Source organism: Drosophila pseudoobscura, chromosome X (genome assembly GCF_009870125.1).
Source record: "Drosophila pseudoobscura strain MV-25-SWS-2005 chromosome X, UCI_Dpse_MV25, whole genome shotgun sequence".
Taxonomy (NCBI): domain Eukaryota; kingdom Metazoa; phylum Arthropoda; class Insecta; order Diptera; family Drosophilidae; genus Drosophila; species Drosophila pseudoobscura.
The window spans coordinates 52,927,979-52,949,669 of record NC_046683.1 but is presented as its reverse complement, the minus strand read 5'-3'; the positions used below and the strand labels follow the sequence as shown (position 1 = coordinate 52,949,669).

Genomic DNA, 21,691 nt, shown 5'->3' with positions numbered 1-21,691 from the left:
TTGGTATCGTTTGGTCCGCTGATTCGTTAGTTTCGTTAGTTCGTCATGCAATCAGTCAGTCATCCACTCAGAAGTGACAGTCCGCCAGTTCGACAGTCACCGACGACGACGACGACGACGATGTTCGCCTCTAAGTGGCCCTAAAACGGGAGACGAGGGAAGGAGACATACATACATACGTATAGAAAATAAAACTCGAAATGTATGCAGGCAGGGGCCTACTCTACTCGTCCGACCAAAATCAACAGAGACGAAACAACGGCACACAAGCCTGGACATGTATTGGTGCCATATGCCTACATAGATATTATGTATAGCCCTCGAGGAGGAGGCGGAGGAGGTGGGGGGGGGGGGGGGAGGAGTAACAAGTTGACAGGGCCGCCCCTGGGGGCGCAAGGTGTTTGCCGTTACACGGCTAGATCCACAATTGAACGGCTAGACTTACCAGTGCTACCCATTAATTACGATCTGTGACTCATAAACCCCCCGCCGTACACCCCAGAATAGATCCATAGATTATATCTGTCAATCAAAGTACACTATTTGAATGCTTGATAATCGCACTGTATATATATATAAATCATTAGTCCTATGTTTGCCAAATTCCTGCCGACCAAAACGTATCTTTGTTTCAATGCATCTTCGGATTCCTATTTTAAAACCATTCTGCTGGTACTCCGCAGTGCCCCTGGCTGGCGTTGCAGCAGTGCATCGAGAAAGTAAGTCTTCAAATCACACGAGAAATCAAAGACAAAACTACAGAATAGCTCTAGCTGTGTTGGAGGACCGCATAGCTACGAAAGGGTGCTATCACTTTGGTAGAGTGGGTAAAATCCAACACATACCCTATGGCTGTTAGGATGTTAGGCGCGGAGCCCTCCGACCGAGAGGCGCTGCCGCATGACGCGAGCCTGCAGGAAAGATAGCCGTTAGACGAGGACGATTAGAACTAAACTTACTGGGAAAACTAAGCCTACACAATCCTCATTGAAATTGGGGGAGAGACATATTTACTTGACCATAAAATACAAGCCGCCCCCCCCAGCCCCTTTGTTATAGGCCTCTTAATCGGATTAAGAACTAAAAACTTTCAATTGAATTTGCCACCGAATATCATCCTCTTTCGTTCCGAAAATCAATACCCAACAATGCCGTTTGACCGTTTTTAATAAAGCAAAAACCATCTTCAAAGGAACTGACAATAACGAGAGCCGAGAATAGCCCAATATCCAGGGTGATTGTTATGGCATAACTTTGTTAATCTAAAAATCGGAAATCCCAAATCCCAAGTCCGAGTCCGAGTCCGGGGGGTGACAGAAGAATGGGCTGGGGGGAGGGAAACTGGAATGAATAAATCTCCATCGTAAATATGGAGGCGACGGGCAAACGAATCTCCTTCGAGATGGCAATCAGCGGACACCTCGAATGCCACATCATGTGTCGCGCTATGCTCTATGCCGGAAAGGAATGTGCTCGGCACCGAGGTGTGCGAATAGTGTGGGCATTTCGGTGATGGACACACAGACCAGACACTCGACTCTGAACGGGGGGACACATGACCATGACAATAATCGCATTGGTGCGAACGACATGCGTACAGATGGGGCGCGTTTTATGGACTCTGAGATTCTCAGATACTGAGATACTGAGAGATGATTTCATGTGCGGCTTCCTTAATTTGGTACACCTTTCGGGCGACGGGCCACTGGCCGCACTGTCCATTATCCACTCTATTCGGTCTATCCGTCGGCGTCACAAATCAATGGCTTCCGAGAGACTCACGAATCGAACGGCCCACAAGACCATAAAAGACCCTCGACTGCGGCCCTACACCATTTATGGGGCTGTGTGCCCCATTGTACTATCAATATTTTTCGGGCTCCTCTTCGTTTTATTATTTTATTATTATATAGATAGATATTTTCTTTTCTTATTTTCTTTTTCTTTTTCTTGTTTTTTTGTTGCTGTTTGGGCATGGCATGGCATGGCATTAGCTCGGTTTTACATACGGGTATTCGTCGTGTGGGTGTTGCTCGTGCTCTTAACGGGTTTCTCTGGCTTTAACGGTTACTGCCGCTCGTTTACGACTCTTTTTATTGCTATTATTAATGCCCGAATCTTCCATTTTCGGTTGTGTGATCTATTGTTTGCTTGGCTAGGTGCTGGGGGTGTCACCTTCGAAAACTCAAGTCCCAGACACACACCCGATACGATGTGATAATCGGGCAGCAGCCTGAAGCATATCGGGTACGAGTATGTGCCTCTCTCTGGGCGCGAGAGCCGGGGGTTGATGCGCGATACACTCCATTATCGATGTATACACAATCTGTTGTTAAAAGCTCTATCCCTCTATCCCTATGATAGCCCTCTGCTGTTCTACAGATAATACCAACTACTTTGTCCGTTTAGAGGCACTCAAGCCCTTCTATAACGTATAATCTACCATTTGGATGCGTGAATCTTCAACTTTTAGGGCCACATTCTGTTGAATGCCACACAAATTCCCCCCCCCCGCCCGTCGCCGCAATCTTTAAAGCGGTTTTTTTCTGCCCCTCTGTTTTTTTATGGACTGACAATCCAGAATTTCATCCCATTTTGAATTGAATATTTCAATCAAATCCGCGTCGCCGCTCCAAATTACAACATAATTTTCTGATCTTTTTCGCTTTTCACAATTTCCGCATTTCAAATTAATTTCTTCCCCGCCCCCGCCCCCGCCCAACCGACAATTCCCGCCACCCGCCATCCGCCACCCGAATGCGAATATTAAAAAATTCGAAATCTGTTTAATGTGTTTACTCGACCAACTGCCAATACGACGAGGACGAGTACGAGGATGAGGACGAGGACGAGTGCGAGGAGGGAAATTTCATTAAAAGGGAAAGCAAGGCACTGCTGCCCGGGCCCAAAAGGGAGGAGGAGGAGGAGGATGTGGATGTGGATGTGGATAGGGCGGAGGCGGACAGAAATTGTGGCGACTCATGGCGCAATCGTCAATTATGGCCGACAAGGAGCAGCAGCAGCGGCAACAAAGGAGAAAGCGAGAGCCGAAAAAATATTGTGTTCGATAATCAAACCGAAAATGTGCACAGCTTGAGTCAAAATAACGCAGCAGCTAGCAGAAGGGGGAGTGGTGGGAGGGCGGTGGGGAGGGGTAGGGGGAAAACGGTACAAAACAGGACAACAAAAGGGACAGAAAGAGTGGGAAAAACAGTGCCAGAGCAGGGGAGGACTTTTAAGCAGCAGGATATGCGTACATTTTCCTCTATGGTCTCCGTTTTTTTTTTCTACTCCTTTTCTCTTTACTTTTTCTTGTGGCCTTCTTTCCTGGCGATTTGCCACCCGCCGCACGCGTCGTCGCCGACGTTGACGCTGACGTTGACGCTGCCGGGCCCATAATTAAATTACATATATTTATACAGGGTATTCGTCGAAGGCAAGGGGTATGATGGGCGAGTGAGCCGGGGGTTGAGCACTTGCCCTCTACAGAGGTCTCTATTTCGATCTGAAACCACTAAAAATAGTGGCCCATGGGTATCCTTTTGTCCTTACTATCCTATCCTTGGCTGTTTAGTTTTGTGTGTTAGCAAATGAGTGAGTGAGAGTGTCTTTGTGCGTGTGTGTGTGTGTGTGTGTGTTTGCTGACTTGCTTTTCCTATTGTGGTGCCCCTTGTTCTTTTTTCAAGGCTACTCCCTGGGCTGCAGGCCCCCCCAGCCCCCCCGCCAACAGCCCACACCCTTCCTGCCATGACTTACACAACGAGAACGAGGCGGAAAAACTTGGAAAATGTGAAAATAAATATTCCCCGTCCATGGCCCAGGAACCAGGACCTGGAGCCAGGACACAGGCCCAGGAGCCAGGAGGCAGGAGGCAGGACCCCGGCCGCAGTGTGTAAATGTGAAATATGTAATCACCAAAATGTTGTTTTCGTTATTTAAGTAATTACGTTTTTATTTGCGGTGTACGGAAATTATGGGATTGCTTTTGCGGTGCGCCTACGAATGGGCCCCATGGCCCCATGGCCAACCCCCCCTCCCCATTGAAATTGATATCCTGGTGGGGCCCGCAAGGACGATGATGGCCACCTATAGCTATTAATGCCCGAAAATAATGTGATTTTAATGTTAAATGTTATGTGATCATGCAAATGGCGGCACATTACAGTGATCTATATGGATATTAAAGCCATTGATTCGGCTGTTGATTCGCAGCAGAGTCACTAGAGCTGAATCATCGAGAATCTGAAATATTTGAATGGACTCTAGGCATCGCTATCCGTCGGAGACAACAGAAGCCTCCGCCCACTGAAGATGGACAAATGTGTCCCTGGGGAAATCAATGCAGCGACATATATTGTGGTGATCCGGCAAACTCCAATTGATATACGGTGATCCAGTGTAATGCCCTGCTGCCCTGATGGCCATTTAGGAGCTGCAGAATGACGGAAGCCGGCCGGTACTCGACACAAATGAAGTCCAGCCGCCGCAGGCGGAAGGGACCAGCTGTAAGCTCTCCCAATGAGCGGTCCAGATGAGTGGGACTCGAAATGAGATGAAATCGAGTCGCCGACAGCTGAGGGACTAGGCCAGAAATGTGACCTTGAATCGCAGGCAGGCAGGCAGACTGTGGAAAGGACTCGGATTACGAATGCGCCGCGCGTGACTTCCAGTTAAGTCCTAATTATGTCAGTAACTCATCCGAGATTGCTGGCACGGGCATGAGCATGGGCCCCATGCAGCCTGGTTTAGTCCCTGGCAAAGGATTTCGAGAGCGAGCTGGCTGCGTGCCTGCCACGTTCGCCGTGTGGCAAAGGACAAAGGGCCGTGGGCCGTGGGCCGTGGCGATGACGCAATTTCCAAAAGATTTGCAACCGAAACACACTGAAAATCGAAAGGTGGCAGCCCACAGCCTCCCTCCCGTCGTCAGCGCTGTCCTTCGATGCAGATCCGCATGGCGAATGACGAGTGCTCCGTCGGGGGTTGAATCGCCACCCAGGCAGCACCCGGCACCCGGCACTCGTCCTTCCACTCATCGCCCTAACCAGATTTCAGCTATTATAATGATGCGATTCCTGCAGGCCGCAGAACAACCCCTGGGTACAGGGTACCGGGTACTACGTCCTGGAACCTGGGCCATCAGTCAGTCAGTGAGTCAGTGGGAAAGCTGCCACGACTCGACTCGCCTCGCCTCGACTCGGCTCGGCTCGGCCCAACCCACTCACCCAGTTATGAGTGTCAGTCAGGAGTGCGTCAGTGGCTGTGTGTCCTGCGTCATGCGTCGTCAGTCCTTCGTCCTGCGTCCTTCCATCGCGCTTAGCAACAAGCGATAAATTTCGTACATGCGATAGGTAAAGCAGACTCGAATCAAGTAATTTCGCCCCGGCATCTGGCATCTGGGTTGGTGGTGGGCCGCGGATGCATCCCCCGAATCGACAGTGTTTCAACCCCCGAGATGCGATGCCTCCGGGGGAGGGAGGGGGGTGGGGCAGCGAGCAGTTACAGCAAATTCTATGGAAAATTCCATGCATCCGCAAATGCGTACCAACCATCTACGCAGGCATATGTACATATGAATGAATGAATGAATGAATGAATGAATGACTGAGTGAGTTTATGGATTACGTGGCAGAGCTGAAGAGGAGTTTCGGGAAAACGCACAATGGTCTTCAACGCATCCTTTTCCCCTCTTAAAGCTTCAGGCACATGAATGTAGGAGATTTGGATCAAAAAAGACTCTACTGGGTGGCTTGCTTGATGTAACGCCACGCCAAAGAGAACTGCTGTCACCCAATCTTTCGATCTGGGGATCTATTCCCCTCTTGGCGTAATCCTTTCTGGGGCCAATTTATGGTCCCCCTCCCTGGCATCCCGGAAACTTTTGAATTTATACCGAAGCCAGCCCCCAGGTTTCTCGTAACTGGGGACTTATAAGCGACTTATGTACCTGTGGGTGTCCTCTGCGCAACGAGCGGCTCCTCAGACTCTCTCTCTCCCTCCCTCCCTCTCTCTCTGGGCGACTCCTCTCGGGCTGCCGACGAGCTGGGGTTTCTGTTACCATAATCATCTTAATAATTTCAAAACTCATGTCTTTATTACATTTTTCTCCGCTGTGCCACACCCACTCCGTACTCCGCACTCCGCACTCCCCACTGCCGGGCACCGCATTATAATTTCCCTGCTCTCCGGTTCTCCTCTCGGTGGAATTTTTTAATTTCAACGAAGCAAAGTATCTTATGCCGAGACGGAGATGGAGATGGAGACGGAGCAGGAGACGGAGCTCAGGCAAAGTACGTATCTCCATGCGTGTGCTGCATGCCCCGACGCATTTCCACGGCACTGTTTCCTTGCTTTTCATCAAAGATTTTCCATTTGCCCGGGGCCCTGGGACTGGCATCAACATCGCCACATCGTAATTTAATCCCTCGGCAAAATACATGGCCCTATATGCCGCAGCCCGGTGCAGCCTCTCAGCAGGTGACCCAGAGCTGGGCGGCTACCCTCCATTCGGTACCCCTTCAGAACCGAAGCTAATTTCCGAAAGCCTTTCAGTCCCCTGAGGGAATGGAAGTACTCCTTGACGGAAGGTGGAAGCTTTTGGATTTCCCTGTATTCTAATCACTGTAATCATTCCGTCTAATACTTATTCCTTTCATAAATCACTTCTCCAGAGAAAGCATTCATTCCACCTTCTCTTTGGTGGATATGTGTGGATGTTATGTACTTTTTCGTTGAACACATTTCTGTTGTCATGTTTATTTGTGTCCTATTATAGACCCATATACATATATGTATGTTACCATATGAGACGATCTCTCCCCCAACAGCGGACTTCGATGCCTGCTGCGTCTCGGGTCTTAAATTTAGAATCGTCTTCTAACGAAGCCAAACAGGTTCCATCGGATCCGGGCCCTATCCCAATCCGTGCACATGCCACGTTTCACTGAACCCGAACTAATTTTAATGTGCCTCCTCCTACTCCTTCTGGAAACATTTCAAGGTCTATCGGGGGTGGAGGCAGCTGCAGCAAATCCAGTAATTGGGCGACCCTTTGGTTGGTCTAGAGTCAGGGGGAAAGGGTTGGTTCCCACGGGCCTCCCTGTGCCAGATAGATCCCCACAGCTGTAGGGGATCCCAGTACACACCGATGTTGTTTTGACAACGGCATTCCGAAAGACGTAGTTGAAACACGCGAATGATTACATTCACACACTTAATATTCAACGATAGGGCTTCAGCCTAACCCGAACTGGCAACCATTTGGGACCCAGTGGGCCGTGGCCTTGCTCACTTGCTCCTCTATACCATTTTCAGTGTGGCTCTTATTTTGTAGGGCATCTGTTCGTCGCCTCGATTGTGGACTGCCCCAGAGATCAGATGATCGCAGAGCGATAACCCATACGAACGTTAAACTAATCAGAACAAGCGCTAAGTCGATCCGTGAGACGGTCACAGCCGCAGACCGCTACAGTCGCTACCAGGCCCAGTTCCGAGCGATCTGCCAGCGGGTGAGCATCTTCGAAAGCGATTGCGAGATGCATGCGACAGAGACTGTGCCCAGCATTGGCCTGGCCCCCATATCGTACGTGCCCTGCGTGCACTATGCCACCCACCAGAACGGGACCGATCACCGGGAGCTGCGCGTGGCGGACCTGGTGGCGGAGCGGACGGCGAGGCGGCAGTTCTTCTACGGCATCGAGATGGTGGCCTCGCAGGAGGGCAAGCCCACCTGCCTGGACTTCAACGAGTTCCTGCCCGTGCTGCCCACCTTCCTGAGCATTGTCTGGCTGGGGGCCACCTACTGCAGCGTGGATCCCATCGAGCTGGTGACGAGCCTGCAGCTGGCCCGCAGCCTGGAGGCCCGCATCCCGGTCATGCCGCACTTATCCTTGTACTGCTTGACCGAGGAGCGGCTGAACGAGTTCCTTGCCCTCAATTTCACCAATGTCCTGCCAATACGCGGCGATGCGGTCAAGGAGGGCCAGACCTTTCGGTACACCCAGCAGGTGGTGGAGCACATTCGGCGGCAGCGAGGCGGTAAGTCCCCATCCCTGCGACCAGTCTAAGAACCTCATAACTCTCCTCTCACCCTCACAGACAGAATCTCCATTTGCGTGGCAGGCTACCCCGAGGGATACACCAACCTGGCCGAACCCCAGGACCCCGCCGAGGCCATGAGATACCTCAAGGCGAAGATCGCCGCCGGAGCCGACTGCATCATCACTCAGATGTGCTACCGCTCCGACACGATTATCCAGTTCATCAAGGACGTCCGCAGCGCCGGCATTACGGTGCCGATTGTAGTGGGCCAATTGGTGGCCGACAGCTTCCGCACCTACTGCCTGTCGGAGAACATAGCCGGAGTGCACCTGCCGCCCGGTCTGCGGTCGGAGCTGCTCGCGATCGAGTCGGACGCCGAGCGCGTCTCCCAGTTCTTCATTCAGCTGAGCATCCGGATCATTCGCGATATCCTGGCCGCCGACGTGGGTGTCTACGGCGTTCAGTTCTACACCTTCAACCAATTTGCCCCCGTCCAGGCGGTGCTCAAAGAGCTCCGCACCCTGGACATCCTCAAAGATGAGGGCGGACAGTAAGTTGAAAAATAAAACTGTAATACAATAAAGAAGGTAAGGCATTCAAGGCCTAGAAATGGCACAAATGGCAGAAATGGAAGTGGCAAAGGTTTGCGATTTGGAACCCGAGCTTTAGATGACAGATCAGATTCGCAGCCTCGACAGTGCCAACATTCGATTTTGGGCCTTAAGTCTAATGCACATCCATTAGGGGTTAAGCTGGAAGCAGGCTAGAAACCCCCTAGAGAGAGGGAGAGAGAGAGAGAGGAAGGGAAAGTGCAACCCCTTCTTTGACCAAACGCAAATGATGCGTCTGACACAGCTAATGGCTAGGGTCCAGCGGCCAGGGTCCAGTCCTGTCCAGGAGTTGGGCATCTGCATGGATTGTGGCTGCAGCTGGCCGCAAAACGTGTAGAAGGGGTGGGGCGGGGCGGGGCGGGGAGGGGAGGGGAGGAGAGCATGTCGGAATGAAACCCCTTTCTGCATGTGCGAATCCCCGTACACGTTTCTCTGTACATCTCTGTATCCCTGAACGTGCAACTTCTGTGCGTCATAAATGTCAGTCAATGTCAGAAGGGCCTCAACGATTCGAAATGCGTAGATACTCGAGGTCGTATTTTTGATGGTTTTCATCCGGAATAATAGAACTGTTGCGTCATGGCGCACCTTCTACTGGGACTTGCCTGCCGAGGAGGGTTGATGTGATTGTGGATGTTGATGTTGATGTTGATGCCACTGCCACAGTCAGAGAAGGCTCTACAAAGACGCATTGAAAGGTCTTTTGACAAACACAGCGTTTGACATTTGTAACTTGCGGTTGATCGGCCACGGAGAAGGGATAAGTGCCAGCCAGCCAGCCCACAGTACTCCAAACTCCCAACTCCCAACTCCAAACTCCCAACGCCCAATTCCCGAATACCGACTCCAAGGGGTTGACGCCGATGCCCCAGCCGATGACGCAGACCCAGTAAGGCTAAAAGGTTTTTCTGCCATGACTTCAAATCCAGGCCCCGCTGCCGCTGCCGCTCCTCCACCTCCTCCCCTTTACGCCTGTTTTCGCAGCTGTCGCTGAAGTCTGAAAAATGATGTGCGAATGCGAATTTCCCTTCGGTGTTTGTTTGTCTGTCTGTTTGTTTGTTTGTCTTTCCTTCTGTACTTTCGGCTCTCTCTGCAATTATTTATCGGCAATTAGGCCAAACAAATGGAGCTGGAGGAGTGCGGGGGGGGGGGCACCGATGAGCATATTGCGCATACGCCGGGGCTGCCCGAAGGGATACGTTTTGAGCTTTAAGTTTGACCAACATTTCCCCCGGCTCGACCATTCGGTATACCCGATTTAGACTTATTATTCTGTCATATTCTTCGAATGAGGCCAATTACGTTGATTCGGCATTCGCAAATTTCCCAGAAGGCGAAACGGACGTCATTCGATACGTCTGACGCGAACAGAAACCATTCACCATGGAAATAAGTAAATCATGAAATAAAATACGCCAAAACAACTGATTTTAAAAGGCGTTACAAAATATATAGTTCAAAAGGTTCAAGGTGTGCAAATGTTGTGCCAGTGGAACTCCGCTATAAATCATGGGAATAGCCTTTAATATTTCAATATTTTCCAGGGGACCAGGACCAGGAATCTTCACCAGGGGACCTACGCCCTTTGCTGTCCATCAAGAATGTTAAAAAGCGCCTTCAATTCGCCACAGAGCATATTCACAAAGGTCCCAATGCTTGGAGCGACAAAACCCCAGTTGAAGCCCCCATGGTCTGGGGCTGTTTCACCGCATTGGGCGTAGGTCCCCTGGTGAAGATTCAAGGCATTATGAACGGGGAAAAGCACAGAGATATTCTTAGTAACAATTTACCTGGAGAATATGCCGATTATTTGCCACTTGCCTGGATATTTCAACAGGACAATGACCCGAAACACTGCTGCAAGATAGTCAAGTCGTGGCCACCGCAGAGTCCTGACCTGAACCCCATAGAGAAAGCCATTTGTGGCGAATTTTACAAGAATAATTGATTAAATTCACCTCTCAACAGTACGCAGTTCTTGTAGATTCAATGCCAAAGCGTTGCTCCAATGTTCTTAAGTAGAAAGGTGGTCCCACTCAATATTAAAGTAAATTTTCCTAAAAATACAAGGAATACAGGGCACATTTTAACTTTTTTAAACATTTTCTTCCAGGTGGCTTAAGACTTTTTAAATTTTTCGTTGAATATATATTTTTATAACATGGCTATTGTGGTATTAGAACACTCCCATAGGAAACTAATGTGACACACAAAATTAGAGCTGATTTTCGTTTAAATTCTTATGGCCTAAGTCTATGAGCACCCCAGTAGTTCGAGTTGCATAGCAGATTTCTAAGCAAATTGCAATAAAAGATTCTCCAAAGTAAATTCAGTCAAGAAAAGCTTGATTTTCAGTTGTGAGGTTAGGTCTGTCAAATGTCAAAGTCAAGGGACTTTTGCAGCAAAATGCTGGATTGTATTACCATATCGTATGATACATAGCCAAAGGGATTGCTTGCTTCTGAAAATATTCCAATTGAGACTTGGAAATTGTGGTATTGTGACATTATTTAAAGCTCAATACAAGTTTCACCAAATCGAAGTATTCTATGGTGATGTGACTGTGAGATTTGCAGCTTGTAATCTCATAATAAGCTCGGTGGCCACCCTGGCTCACTCGCATCGATATGAATAATACATGTGTATGAAACTCGGGACCCTTTTTATGTGTTGGAGAGATATACATACGTACATATATACACTAATAAATGTATGTACTCATAGTAGATATAGCAGATATTCATCAGAAGAAATCGTCTGTACTGCAGCCGACGCTGGCAGCCCTGTCCACTGCCTCTGCCGCTGCCTCTGCCGCTGCCCCTCTTCGATTTGTTATGCGTCGTTTAATTTTATTTCAAAACAAATAAGCGTAAAATGAGGAAATCCACGATAAACAAAACCAAAAAGCAATCCAACAGCAAACGGGCCTATGAGTCTGTGTGTGCGAGCGTGTGAGTGCGAGTGCGAGTGCCAGTGTCTGTGTGCATCTGTAGAAAAGCAAAACAGTGATCCTCTGCCGCTGTCGCTGCCTCTGCCCCGGCCTCAGCCGCAGCCGCGGCCACAGCCAACAACAAAGAAACTTAAAAAAATTGCACTGCCTGTGGTTTATGATGTAGGCGAGGGGGGGGCGTCGGTGGAGGCAGGCGATCGACGAACAAAGAAGGAGGCAGCTCGCCGAAGAAAAGGCAAAGAGCGAAAGAAGACCTAAAATCGGGGAAGGAGGAAAACCAAAAGAAACAGCAAAAAAAAAAAGCAAAGCCAAGTCACGTTCACGTTTCGCTGTCGCCGTCACCGTCGCCGTCGCCGTCGCCGTAGCCGTCGCCACAACAAGCGATCTCTGTCCAGCGAGAAGGAGGGCAAATCAGCTGGCAGAGCTCCAAGCAGAACCAGCTGAACGATCATCTTTCGCTCTTTCCCACCACACTCACTATTGCTCACCGTTAGAGTAAATGATCCGAAGTGTTTTGGGTGCTCAATGAGAGTTTTGGGGAGAGCAGCTCGAGCGTTTTTCCATGCATGTACAAAGGGTTGTTGTTGACGTTTCTCTTAAAATGAAATACGCTCAAGAGAAGTCAATCCTCTATCTCACGGATTGGCAGAGCTAAGAGATCTTCAGTGCCTGCTCTTGAGTGATCCGCTGGCCAACAGATTCCACTCAAGAGTGTATGTGGGCACTCACTCAAAGATAGAGCTAGAAAACAGATGTTGATCGTGCCATGGTGACAGAGAGGGACAGATATTCAGAGAGTTTCTCATCTACAGGCACACTCGCGAACGCTCACACGCACATATTGACGTATCTGCAAGAGTATCTTTGTATCTATGTAAAGAGTGTGAAAAAAAGTCGAAATTGTTTACGACAAACAATAAATAGATATATTTTGCAGCGCTGCTGCTGCTGCTGCTGCTGCGTTTGCTTCTGCTGACTGCGGCAGATACTAGTGGACGCGTAGAAGGGGGCCATTGGCAAGGGGTAGGTTCGTTGGCAGCATGTGGCACGCTGCTGCTGCTGTCGTATCTGCATCTGCACATTGATTTTTACAGTTTTGCTTTCCTATGCGAAATAGTGTGTGTGTCGGCGCAACGACCGATACTCTCTCTATATTTTTCATCCCACACCCCACTCTATATAGCACACCTCCCCTCGCACAATCGGCGATAGAGATAGAAAGAGTCGCTCTTGTGCGACCTGCCCCACAGCAATTTGCATGCCCCGTGTGCGCCTTCGTGTGCGTATTAAATTAACCCACACATAAATATAAACACACACTAGCTAACACACACACACACACACACACACAGATACGATGGGGATTGAGATACGGACACGAGCAGCGCGCATGCAAAAGGCGAAATTGGCCAAAGCTCATGTGAAATTTACGGCAAATTGTAACAATTTTTTTAATTAAATTGCAACAAGACCGAAAATAACGAAAGTGCCACACATTCACACACACAAGCACACACTGGCGCAGGCATAACGGGAGTAGAGCCTGAGTGGGGTCTCCACATACATACACATGTACGCCCTAATGCCCTGGAAGGGGTTGTAGATCACCTAATCCACCTCCAGAGAGCAGCCTGGAGCAGAAGCCAATTATCGCGAACGCGTACACGACCATCCAGACCGGACAGGACATATAGGACACACTGCCGTGGGCTTGCTCTCGTTGTCCAATAGTATGCATTTCGATAAGTATGAGGCTGTACACAATTCATATATTTCATACTTTCACAATTTTGAATACTTAAGCGAGCAGATATTCGTGGTAGCGCTACTGTTGGGCTTCCAGAACACTGAAGACGGTGGATTTTGGTCTGAAGCAAGTGGAAAAAGGTGACGAATGGCAGAAAATCATTTCCAGCGCGAGCCGGCAACTTTGCAGAGTCGTATCAAGGCAATTACGTGGACAACTGATATCGAAAAAGAAAAAACATCAAAACAAGGAATCAATATTGACCGCTTGGTATTGCCTACTCGGTATAAATACAGTCCCGAATGCGATGATTGGAAATGGATTGCTCAGAATTAGTCCACATTTGAACAAAAGTGCTCTATCCTGTGGGGTAAATGTGTTAAATATATGCACTGGAAAGGAGAAAGGAGAAACACCCGCCTTCCAATCTCCAATAATTATAAATATTCCAGACAGCGTGTGTAGTGCCGCAAAGAGACCGAAAATATAGAAAAGAACATGGTAGAATATCGTGTTCCCTGCTTTCTCATCTGAAAAAATATAATAAAATATATGTACATATATGGTATTCTCATACTCTTGTACACTCAATAACTCAGTAATAATTAAATAATCACTTACAATGCAATTCGATTAAAGAGAAAAAGCACGGCAAGAAAAAAATAATACCCCAGATTATGTTCCATGATGCAAAAAAATCTATGCACGATTCATTGGAGCAGTTTTCACAAGATTCACACATTCTTAACAGAAAATTTGTAACTGTTACAATTTGGGTGACTGAAAATTATGACTGAGATCTGTTTGAATATTAATTCAATCGTCTATAAAAATTTCTCAACGCTCTCTACGATTAAAAACTTGGCATTATTTGCCAGAGTTTCACATTTCACAAACAAAAGATAACCAGAGACAAAACAAAGGCTAGGAAGATGTTCTCTAGACTCTAGATAAAACAGTTTCAGTCACCATCTGCAGGAAAATACATATGCATTCCTCTGCCGTTACACATGACCCTAAAAGAAAATGTCATGCCCAGATCAGTCGAGAAATAGCGAAGGAGCTACAATATTTCCACCGAAAATGACAGCAAAATGGGTGCCGTCTCGTTGCAAGAGTCAAACCAATCGTTTTCACCGGTCATGAGATATTTCTTTGTCAGGGACATTTTCCTGTGACAGGAAGCTGTCGCACGTCCCAATCGGCCACAAAAATAGATGAAAACAAGGAAACAAATAGTGTTTTTGTAATTAATTGATACCAGGGATACCAGGCAAACAGATTTCGTCGCTTTTTCAACCCCAAAATTATGCAACAAAAAGAAGCTTGCACTCGCTGCAGTTGCTTTATGCAGATTTCTGTTCGCCTGGTAGCCGAGGTCTGAAATTTCCTCGTTTTCTACCAATGCATTGGAGGGTTCAACAGCAATTTGAGGATTGTTGAAAATAAATTGTGGCATTGTTGTACTGTTGTTGTACAACAAATTGTGACAAATTCAACAACAATGAATTACACCAATACCACTTTTTGTTCTCTTGCTCGCTCCGTTACTTGTGGAATAATTGGTGTACTTTAAGTACGAGAAAACTACGAGTTTCCTTAGGTTTTTTTTAAATTTTTTCTGCGGAATGAAACGGCAGGGGAATGCATACATATGTATGTCTTTTCATACAGATAACAAGTGACTGAAACTGCTTTACAAGATTGGTATACACTGGTAGTAGAACACCTAAAGCACATCTTCCTAGCCTTTTTATACCCGATACTCAAAATGAGTATTGGGGTATATTAGATTTGTGGTAAAAGTGGATGTGTGTAACGTCCAGAAGGAATCGTTTCCGACCCCATAAAGTACATATATTCTTGATCAGCATCAATAGCCGTGTCGATTGAGCCATGTCTGTCTGTCCGCCTGTCCGTCTGTCCGTCCGTCCGTCTGTCCGTCTGTCCGTCCACTTCAGCGCCTAGTGCTCAGAGACTATAAGAGCTAGAAAAACGATGTTTTGTATCCAGACTTCTGTGATATGTCACTGCTACAAGAATATTTTAAAACTTTGGCCCGCCCACTTCCGCTCCCACAAAGGGCGAAAATCTGTGGCATCCACAATTTCAACGACACGAGAAAACTAAAAACGCAGAATCGTAGATGACTATATCTTCAAGAGTGCAAAATCTGAACTAGATCGTATAATTATTATAGCCAGAATCAAGAAAACAATTTCATTCTTTCTCGCTCTGTCTCTCTCTAACACACAGGTTTCATGGCCGGTTTTGCCAATTGCAAAATATGAGTTCAAGGATCTCAGAACCTATAAGAGCCAGAGCAACCAAATTTGGTATCCACACTCCTGTGATATCGGACCTTGACCGTTTTGTGTCAAAATTGAGCCACACTCCCTTCCGCCCCCGTAAAGGACGAAAATCTGAGGCATCGACAAATCTCAGAGTCTATTAAGGCTAGAGTAACCAAATTTGGTACACACACTCCTTTAAGATATCACTATAAAACGTATATCTCAAAATTTCGCCCCACCCCCTTCCGTCCCCACAAAGGACGAAAATCTGTTGCATCCACAATATTGCAGATACGAGAAAACTAAAAACGCACAATCTGGTTGCTGAATCTGGATGAGATCAGACAATTTTTATAGCCAAAAGGAACAAATCAATTTGCACTGGCTACGCAGCGTCCGACGTCACGCTCAGACTGATTTTCTGTCTCTCTCGCACGCATTCTTTGTCGTGTCGTTTAATATTAGCGGCGTCTGCCGGAGGAGAGCCATACTGACTTAGTATCGGGTATAACCGTAGAGTTGCGGTGTCCGCAGCAACTCACAACGCTCCCCCTCGTTTACTATAAGTACGAGTATGAAATTCATACTATGAATGCCAAGTTTTTAATCGTAGAGAGCGTTGAGAAATTTGAATAGACGACGGTATTAATATTCAAACAGATCTCAGTCATAATTTTCAGTCACCCAAATTGTAAAAGTTACAAATTTTCTGTTAAGAATGTGTGAATCTTGTGAAAACTGCTCCAATGAATCGTGCATAGAGTTTTTTGCAGTATGGAACATAATCTGGGGTATTATATTTTTCTTGTCGTGCATTGCCTGTATAGTTGAAGTGCATGGTAAGTGATTATTTATTTATTACTGGGCCATTGAGTGTACAAAAGTACGAGAAAACCATATATATTCTATTATAATTTTTCAGATGAGAAAGCAGAGAGCACGATATTCTCCCATGCTATTTTCTATTTTGGCGTTCTCTTTGCGGCACTATACACGCTGTCTGGAATATTTATACTTATTGGACATTGGAAGGCGGGTGTTTCTCCTTTCTCCTTTCCAGTGCATATATTTAACACATTTACCCCACAGGATAGTGCACTTTTGTTCAAATGTGGACTAATTCTGAGCAATCCATTTCCAATCTGGGCATTCGGGACTGTATTTATACCGAGTAGGCAATACCAAGAGGTCGATATTAATTCCTTGTTTTGATGTTTTTTATTTTCTATTTCAGTTGTTCACGTAATGACCTTGATACGACTCTGCAAAGTTGCCGTTTCGCGCTGGAAATGATTTTCTGCCATTCGTCACCTTTTTCCACTTGCTTCAGACCAAAATCCACCGTCTTCAGTGTTCTGGAAGCCCAACAGTAGCGCTACCACGAATATCTGCTCGCTTAAGTATTCAAAATTGTGAAAGTATGAAATATATGAATTGTGTACAGCCTCATACTTATCGAAATGCATACTATTGGACAACGAGAGCAAGCCCACGGCAGTGTGTCCTATATGTCCTGTCCGGTCTGGATGGTCGTGTACGCGTTCGCGATAATTGGCTTCTGCTCCAGGCTGCTCTCTGGAGGTGGATTAGGTGATCTACAATCCCTTCCAGGGCATTAGGGCGTACATGTGTATGTATGTGGAGACCCCACTCAGGCTCTACTCCCAGCTCTACTCTTTGTTACGGCAAAGGGACCAATTCTTGGCTAAAAAGGCACATTTCTAGCTACCGCCAAGAGCTTTCGTACGATACAAAAGATACACAAGCTGGAGCCTGAAGGTGCACTCGTTTCACCACACGACAACAGCCGACACTTGTCCGGAATCTTATTTTGGCGTTGAGGAAGGGGGGCCAGCTTTAGTAATTACATTTTATGGAACGCTAACATACACACGCACACAGCCCTACACACACAGGCTGGTGCACATGCTTCATGTGGTGGCATAATTTATGGCCAGAGTCGAAAGTGATCGAAAATAAAATGATTATTTTCAGAGGGAAGCAACAGAACTAATAAAATCGAAGCGCTACGCAAATTATAAACAAACGTCAAAATCGGCAGCATGCCAATCCAAATCCAAATCCCAGTCCCACTCCCAGTCCCAGTGCCGATCTCCGAGCATTCGAGAGACCGACACAAGACCATCGAAGACCTGCGTAGGCAGCGCGGATGAGACCTGCGGATGCTTCGACTGTCGCCTACCCCAGGAACCTTCTCCTGAATGCAGATGTGTACTCAATTCAATCAACTATGGTTTTCGATGTATTCCAAACTTTGCTCGAGCCTAATACACCCCTGTCTGTGCACGGGCTAGGCAGAGAGTAAAAATAAAATGTTTTACTGTGTCGGTTGAGGCCCCGGGCCTGATTGCAGCGATATCTTTTGATCTTATTCTGGCTGTGGCCCCTTCGCGCGTGCACTTACTCGTACGGTTGTGCTGCATCTCGCAGATGCAGATAGAAGAGTATGGGTCTGGTCTGTCAACTGAGAGCCAATCGGCAGGCGGGAAGCGCATATCGGAAGCTGAAATATGGATGCCACGAAATCTAGATGCAAAATACTGAATTCAATTCACTTGGCAAGGCGTCCACGATCCGTTCATTGGCTTTTCCCCTCATGGGGGCGATTTTCAAAGGGCCTAACGATCGGCCTTCAGTTTGGATTGGAAGAGGGATAGTTGGCAACGTCGACTTCCAGGTGGGGATGATGATCATTCCGTGAGATGGGAGATGGGAGAGGGAAGAGGGCATCAGTGATGCAACTCTAATGTGTGTTTTTCTGCACATCGATGTGTCTAATTGCTTGGACTTGACTCAATGACGAAGTCCGAAGCCCATGCCGCACACACAACACAACAGACAGAGATAGACAGAGAGAGAGACACTGGGAAGACCCCACGCGGAGTTAAAGCCAAGTTGATGGATCATTTCCCTGGAAGTTCAGGGCATTTCGGACCTGTCCCACTCTTACTCCCAGTCCCAGTCGCAGTCCCAGTACCGACCAGGCCATTAAAATTTCATGTGTACCGAGAATAGAGCGCAAATAGGCTGTAATTATAGAACAAACACACACACACACACACACACACACACACACTCTCTCTCTCTCTTGCGCTCTCTCTCTCTCGCTCTGTCACGGCGGGAGTTGGAGACAGAGAGGTGGCATCGGCCGAAATGGTAATTGTGGATACACATGTACATATATGTGTATGTACATCTGAGTGTCTGTGTGCACACATACATATGCGTTGTGTGTGTGTGTGTGTGTGTGTGAACGGGCTTATACGAGTTGGCTGGTAGCGTGTAATGCCGCAATGAAAATCGCCCATTACAACAATTTCATTTCATTTTGCCGCCTTTGCGCTTACGTAAGCCCCACAAAAACAACAGATGGCATGGCGGCAGCCCAGCACCAGCACTGCAGTCGGTCTGCCAAGAGCAGCCCCAAGGTGCACGCTAGAGATGGGCTCAAGGCAGGGCCCATGGGGGGCTCAGCGCCCCAAAGACAGTCTATAAGTCGATAAAGCATCGATAGCGATAGCGATTTCGATAGCTAATCATCGATTTGGTAACTGTTTCATCGATCAACTAGCTTCGATTTAATATCAGATCTGATATTCGACCACCTCTAGTGCACCTCTCGGCAGCGGGCGTAGAAGGGTGGCAAGGGTGGCAAGGGTGGCAAGGGAAACGGCATTTGTGCCACCTTTTTGCCTGCAATTACACGGCCAACAGCCAACAGCCAACGGCGCAACGGCGCAACAACACGAGCAACGGAACAGCAGCGACAAAAGCCAAGCAAAAATCGCGCCAGACAAGCTGACGGCAGCGTGTGATTTTCATGCCCGCTGCCGCTGTATCGCACGGATGCATGGATAGACGGACGGACGGACGGACGGACGGGTGGACGGGCGGACGGGCGGATGGTGGGGGATTTGGGGCTAATGATAACTAACAGACTCTCTGAGGAAAGCAAAGCTGTGCACGGGGGGATAATTGGGTCCATGAAAGCGATAGAGAATACTGATACTGATATTGGAATGACTGTGGCTTCGTCATTCATTGTGCATTCGGATAGCATTCCCTCGAATGCCGATCTGCCCAGATCGGATCCCAAATTAGCTGTAGAGCATCCCCGGTTCGACTTGTGCTCGGGAGGCAGAGAGCGTACATTAAATGCGATTAGATCGACGCGATCCGCCTCGCTCCGATCCGCTCCGTGCAATTGCAAGTCAGATCGGAGCAGTTTTCATGATATCGCCTGATTGAGGATTAGTCATCGACCGGTTTCTCGATTGTCGGTCGCTCGAATACACGTTCAGCGCTGCCAGGCAACAGCAGCAGCACGCGAGCAGCAAACGCCGCGAAGGTTCAGCAGATAATTGCCCAGAGAGAGACAGAGAAGCCCAGCAACAACCGACGACAATGGCCAGCACAGGCCAGGCCAGGCCGGGCCGGGCCGGGCCAGGCCAGCAAGTACTGTTAGTCACCGAGCGAGTCAGCGATTAAAAGTGGGAGACGGACTGGCTAGCTCCGTTGGCATTAGTGCACATCGCGCGCCCTGGGCGAAATCGATGTCTACAGTGGGCACGGAACAGTGGCCGAGGCGGATGAAAAATCTCGTTATTCAAGGGAAATTACACAACATTGTTCTGAAGAATATCTAGTGATAAAAATGTCTGTCCACCATTGGGGAATATCTAAGGGTACATATATGTACGTAATACGTATGTAGACTGATCGCAGCCACTGTGCGAGCAACAGACGCGCTGGCAACAGTCACGTAGCGTCACGTTCCGTCCTGCCTGGCAACAGTTCCACATTCGCATTCGCCCATAGATACGGATGACCTTAAGCCCCAATCTCCCCCACCCCCCCAGATCCACATGGCAGTACTTTAGTCACTGGGCAAACCAGAGGTTCGGTTCGTGTTCTATGTGCACACCGTCACGCGAACAACTTTGTACCAGGCCCATCCATACACACACATCCACCTCCTCCTCCTCCACCTCCTCCTCCGGCTCCATCTCCGTTGGACTGCACTCCGATATTTGCACAGCTGCTGGGCCCGTTAGAGTGGCCTGCGTTGGGGGTTTTTCCCGGTTCTGGGGGGGCGAGGCGGCGTAGGGCTATTTCATCAGATCTTGGCGAAACGGTGGCACTGATCTAATTTAGTCGGACTGTCGTCTCTGGAAGTTCTCCTTTCGCTCTTTGGGGCTCTTTGGCACCGCCAACGTGCCGCTGCTGACTGTCCCAGTGGCGCAGCGTCGGATCGGCCCGGGGGCAGTCGAGCGCGTCTGTTGCCAAGGCCCTCCTCGGTGCTGAAAGTTTCCGACAGCATTTGTCACACGCGAGCATGTACGCTGCTGTCGTCTTCGCTGAATCGACTGAATCGTCTGAATCGGAAGTGTGATAAGATGCCATCGCTATACATATGTATGTACAGATATTTCGCTTGGCGATAGAAAAACAGAGATCCAGTTTTTGTTTTTTTTTGGAACCTATGGGTTAGTCATGGATGCGTTAGACTCACAGAACTGTGGATCATTGCATCATCTATTCGATCGCTCTATACAGATACACTCCGTCACTCCAATTTGGCTGATTCAGCCGGGCTTTCTACGCGGTGAAGGCTTTGAAGATCTGGTCAAGGCGATTATCCACAATGGAGAGCGTATTTCAGGGGAACGGATCTCTAGGGGGTTTAGTGGGAGGTGGTGGGAAACGAGTCCAGTGTGCGATATCTTTCGATTTCATCACGTGGCTCGACTCTCCGTCGGTCTGCTTTTATTGCTCCCGTGTTCGTGTTTTGGGTTCCATGCAGATCCGATAAGGGACTTAATAAACATTTTCAAAGCATCCAAAGCTGGTCGTTAAAAGAGGTTGTTGCTAAACCATCACCACACAGTCATTCCACTGAGAAAACAGGGAAACTCACAGGGAGAGAACCTTTCAAAGAGGAACAGATTGGTTATAATATGTAAATTGATCTGGTGTGTACTAGAAGAAGAGACTTTTTCAGAAAGAAGGTGGACAAGGCTTCTCTTGGAGG

The 21,691-nt window shown here is 48.1% G+C and overlaps 1 protein-coding gene and 2 long non-coding RNA genes across 3 annotated transcripts; 2 read left to right on the top strand and 1 right to left on the bottom strand.

Annotated features, from left to right (window-relative positions):
- The first annotated feature begins 569 nt into the window (after nt 1-569).
- On the top strand, nt 570-8,656 carry LOC4813819 (methylenetetrahydrofolate reductase 1). Its single transcript, XM_001353883.4, has 3 exons — nt 570-719; nt 7,331-8,034; nt 8,095-8,656. Exons 1-3 carry the CDS (start codon nt 592-594, stop codon nt 8,589-8,591), a joined length of 1,329 nt encoding a protein of 442 aa, XP_001353919.4. The 5' UTR covers nt 570-591; the 3' UTR covers nt 8,592-8,656.
- Nucleotides 8,657-13,313: 4,657 nt separating this feature from the next.
- LOC26533623 (uncharacterized) lies at nt 13,314-13,714 on the bottom strand. The gene is made up of 2 exons (XR_004470337.1): nt 13,627-13,714; nt 13,314-13,562 (listed from the first exon to the last, which is right to left on the bottom strand). It is a non-coding gene; the product is annotated as an uncharacterized lncRNA (long non-coding RNA).
- A 3,008-nt stretch (nt 13,715-16,722) lies between these two features.
- On the top strand, nt 16,723-17,122 carry LOC26534160 (uncharacterized). Its single transcript, XR_004470405.1, has 2 exons — nt 16,723-16,810; nt 16,874-17,122. It is a non-coding gene; the product is annotated as an uncharacterized lncRNA (long non-coding RNA).
- Nucleotides 17,123-21,691: the final 4,569 nt, after the last annotated feature.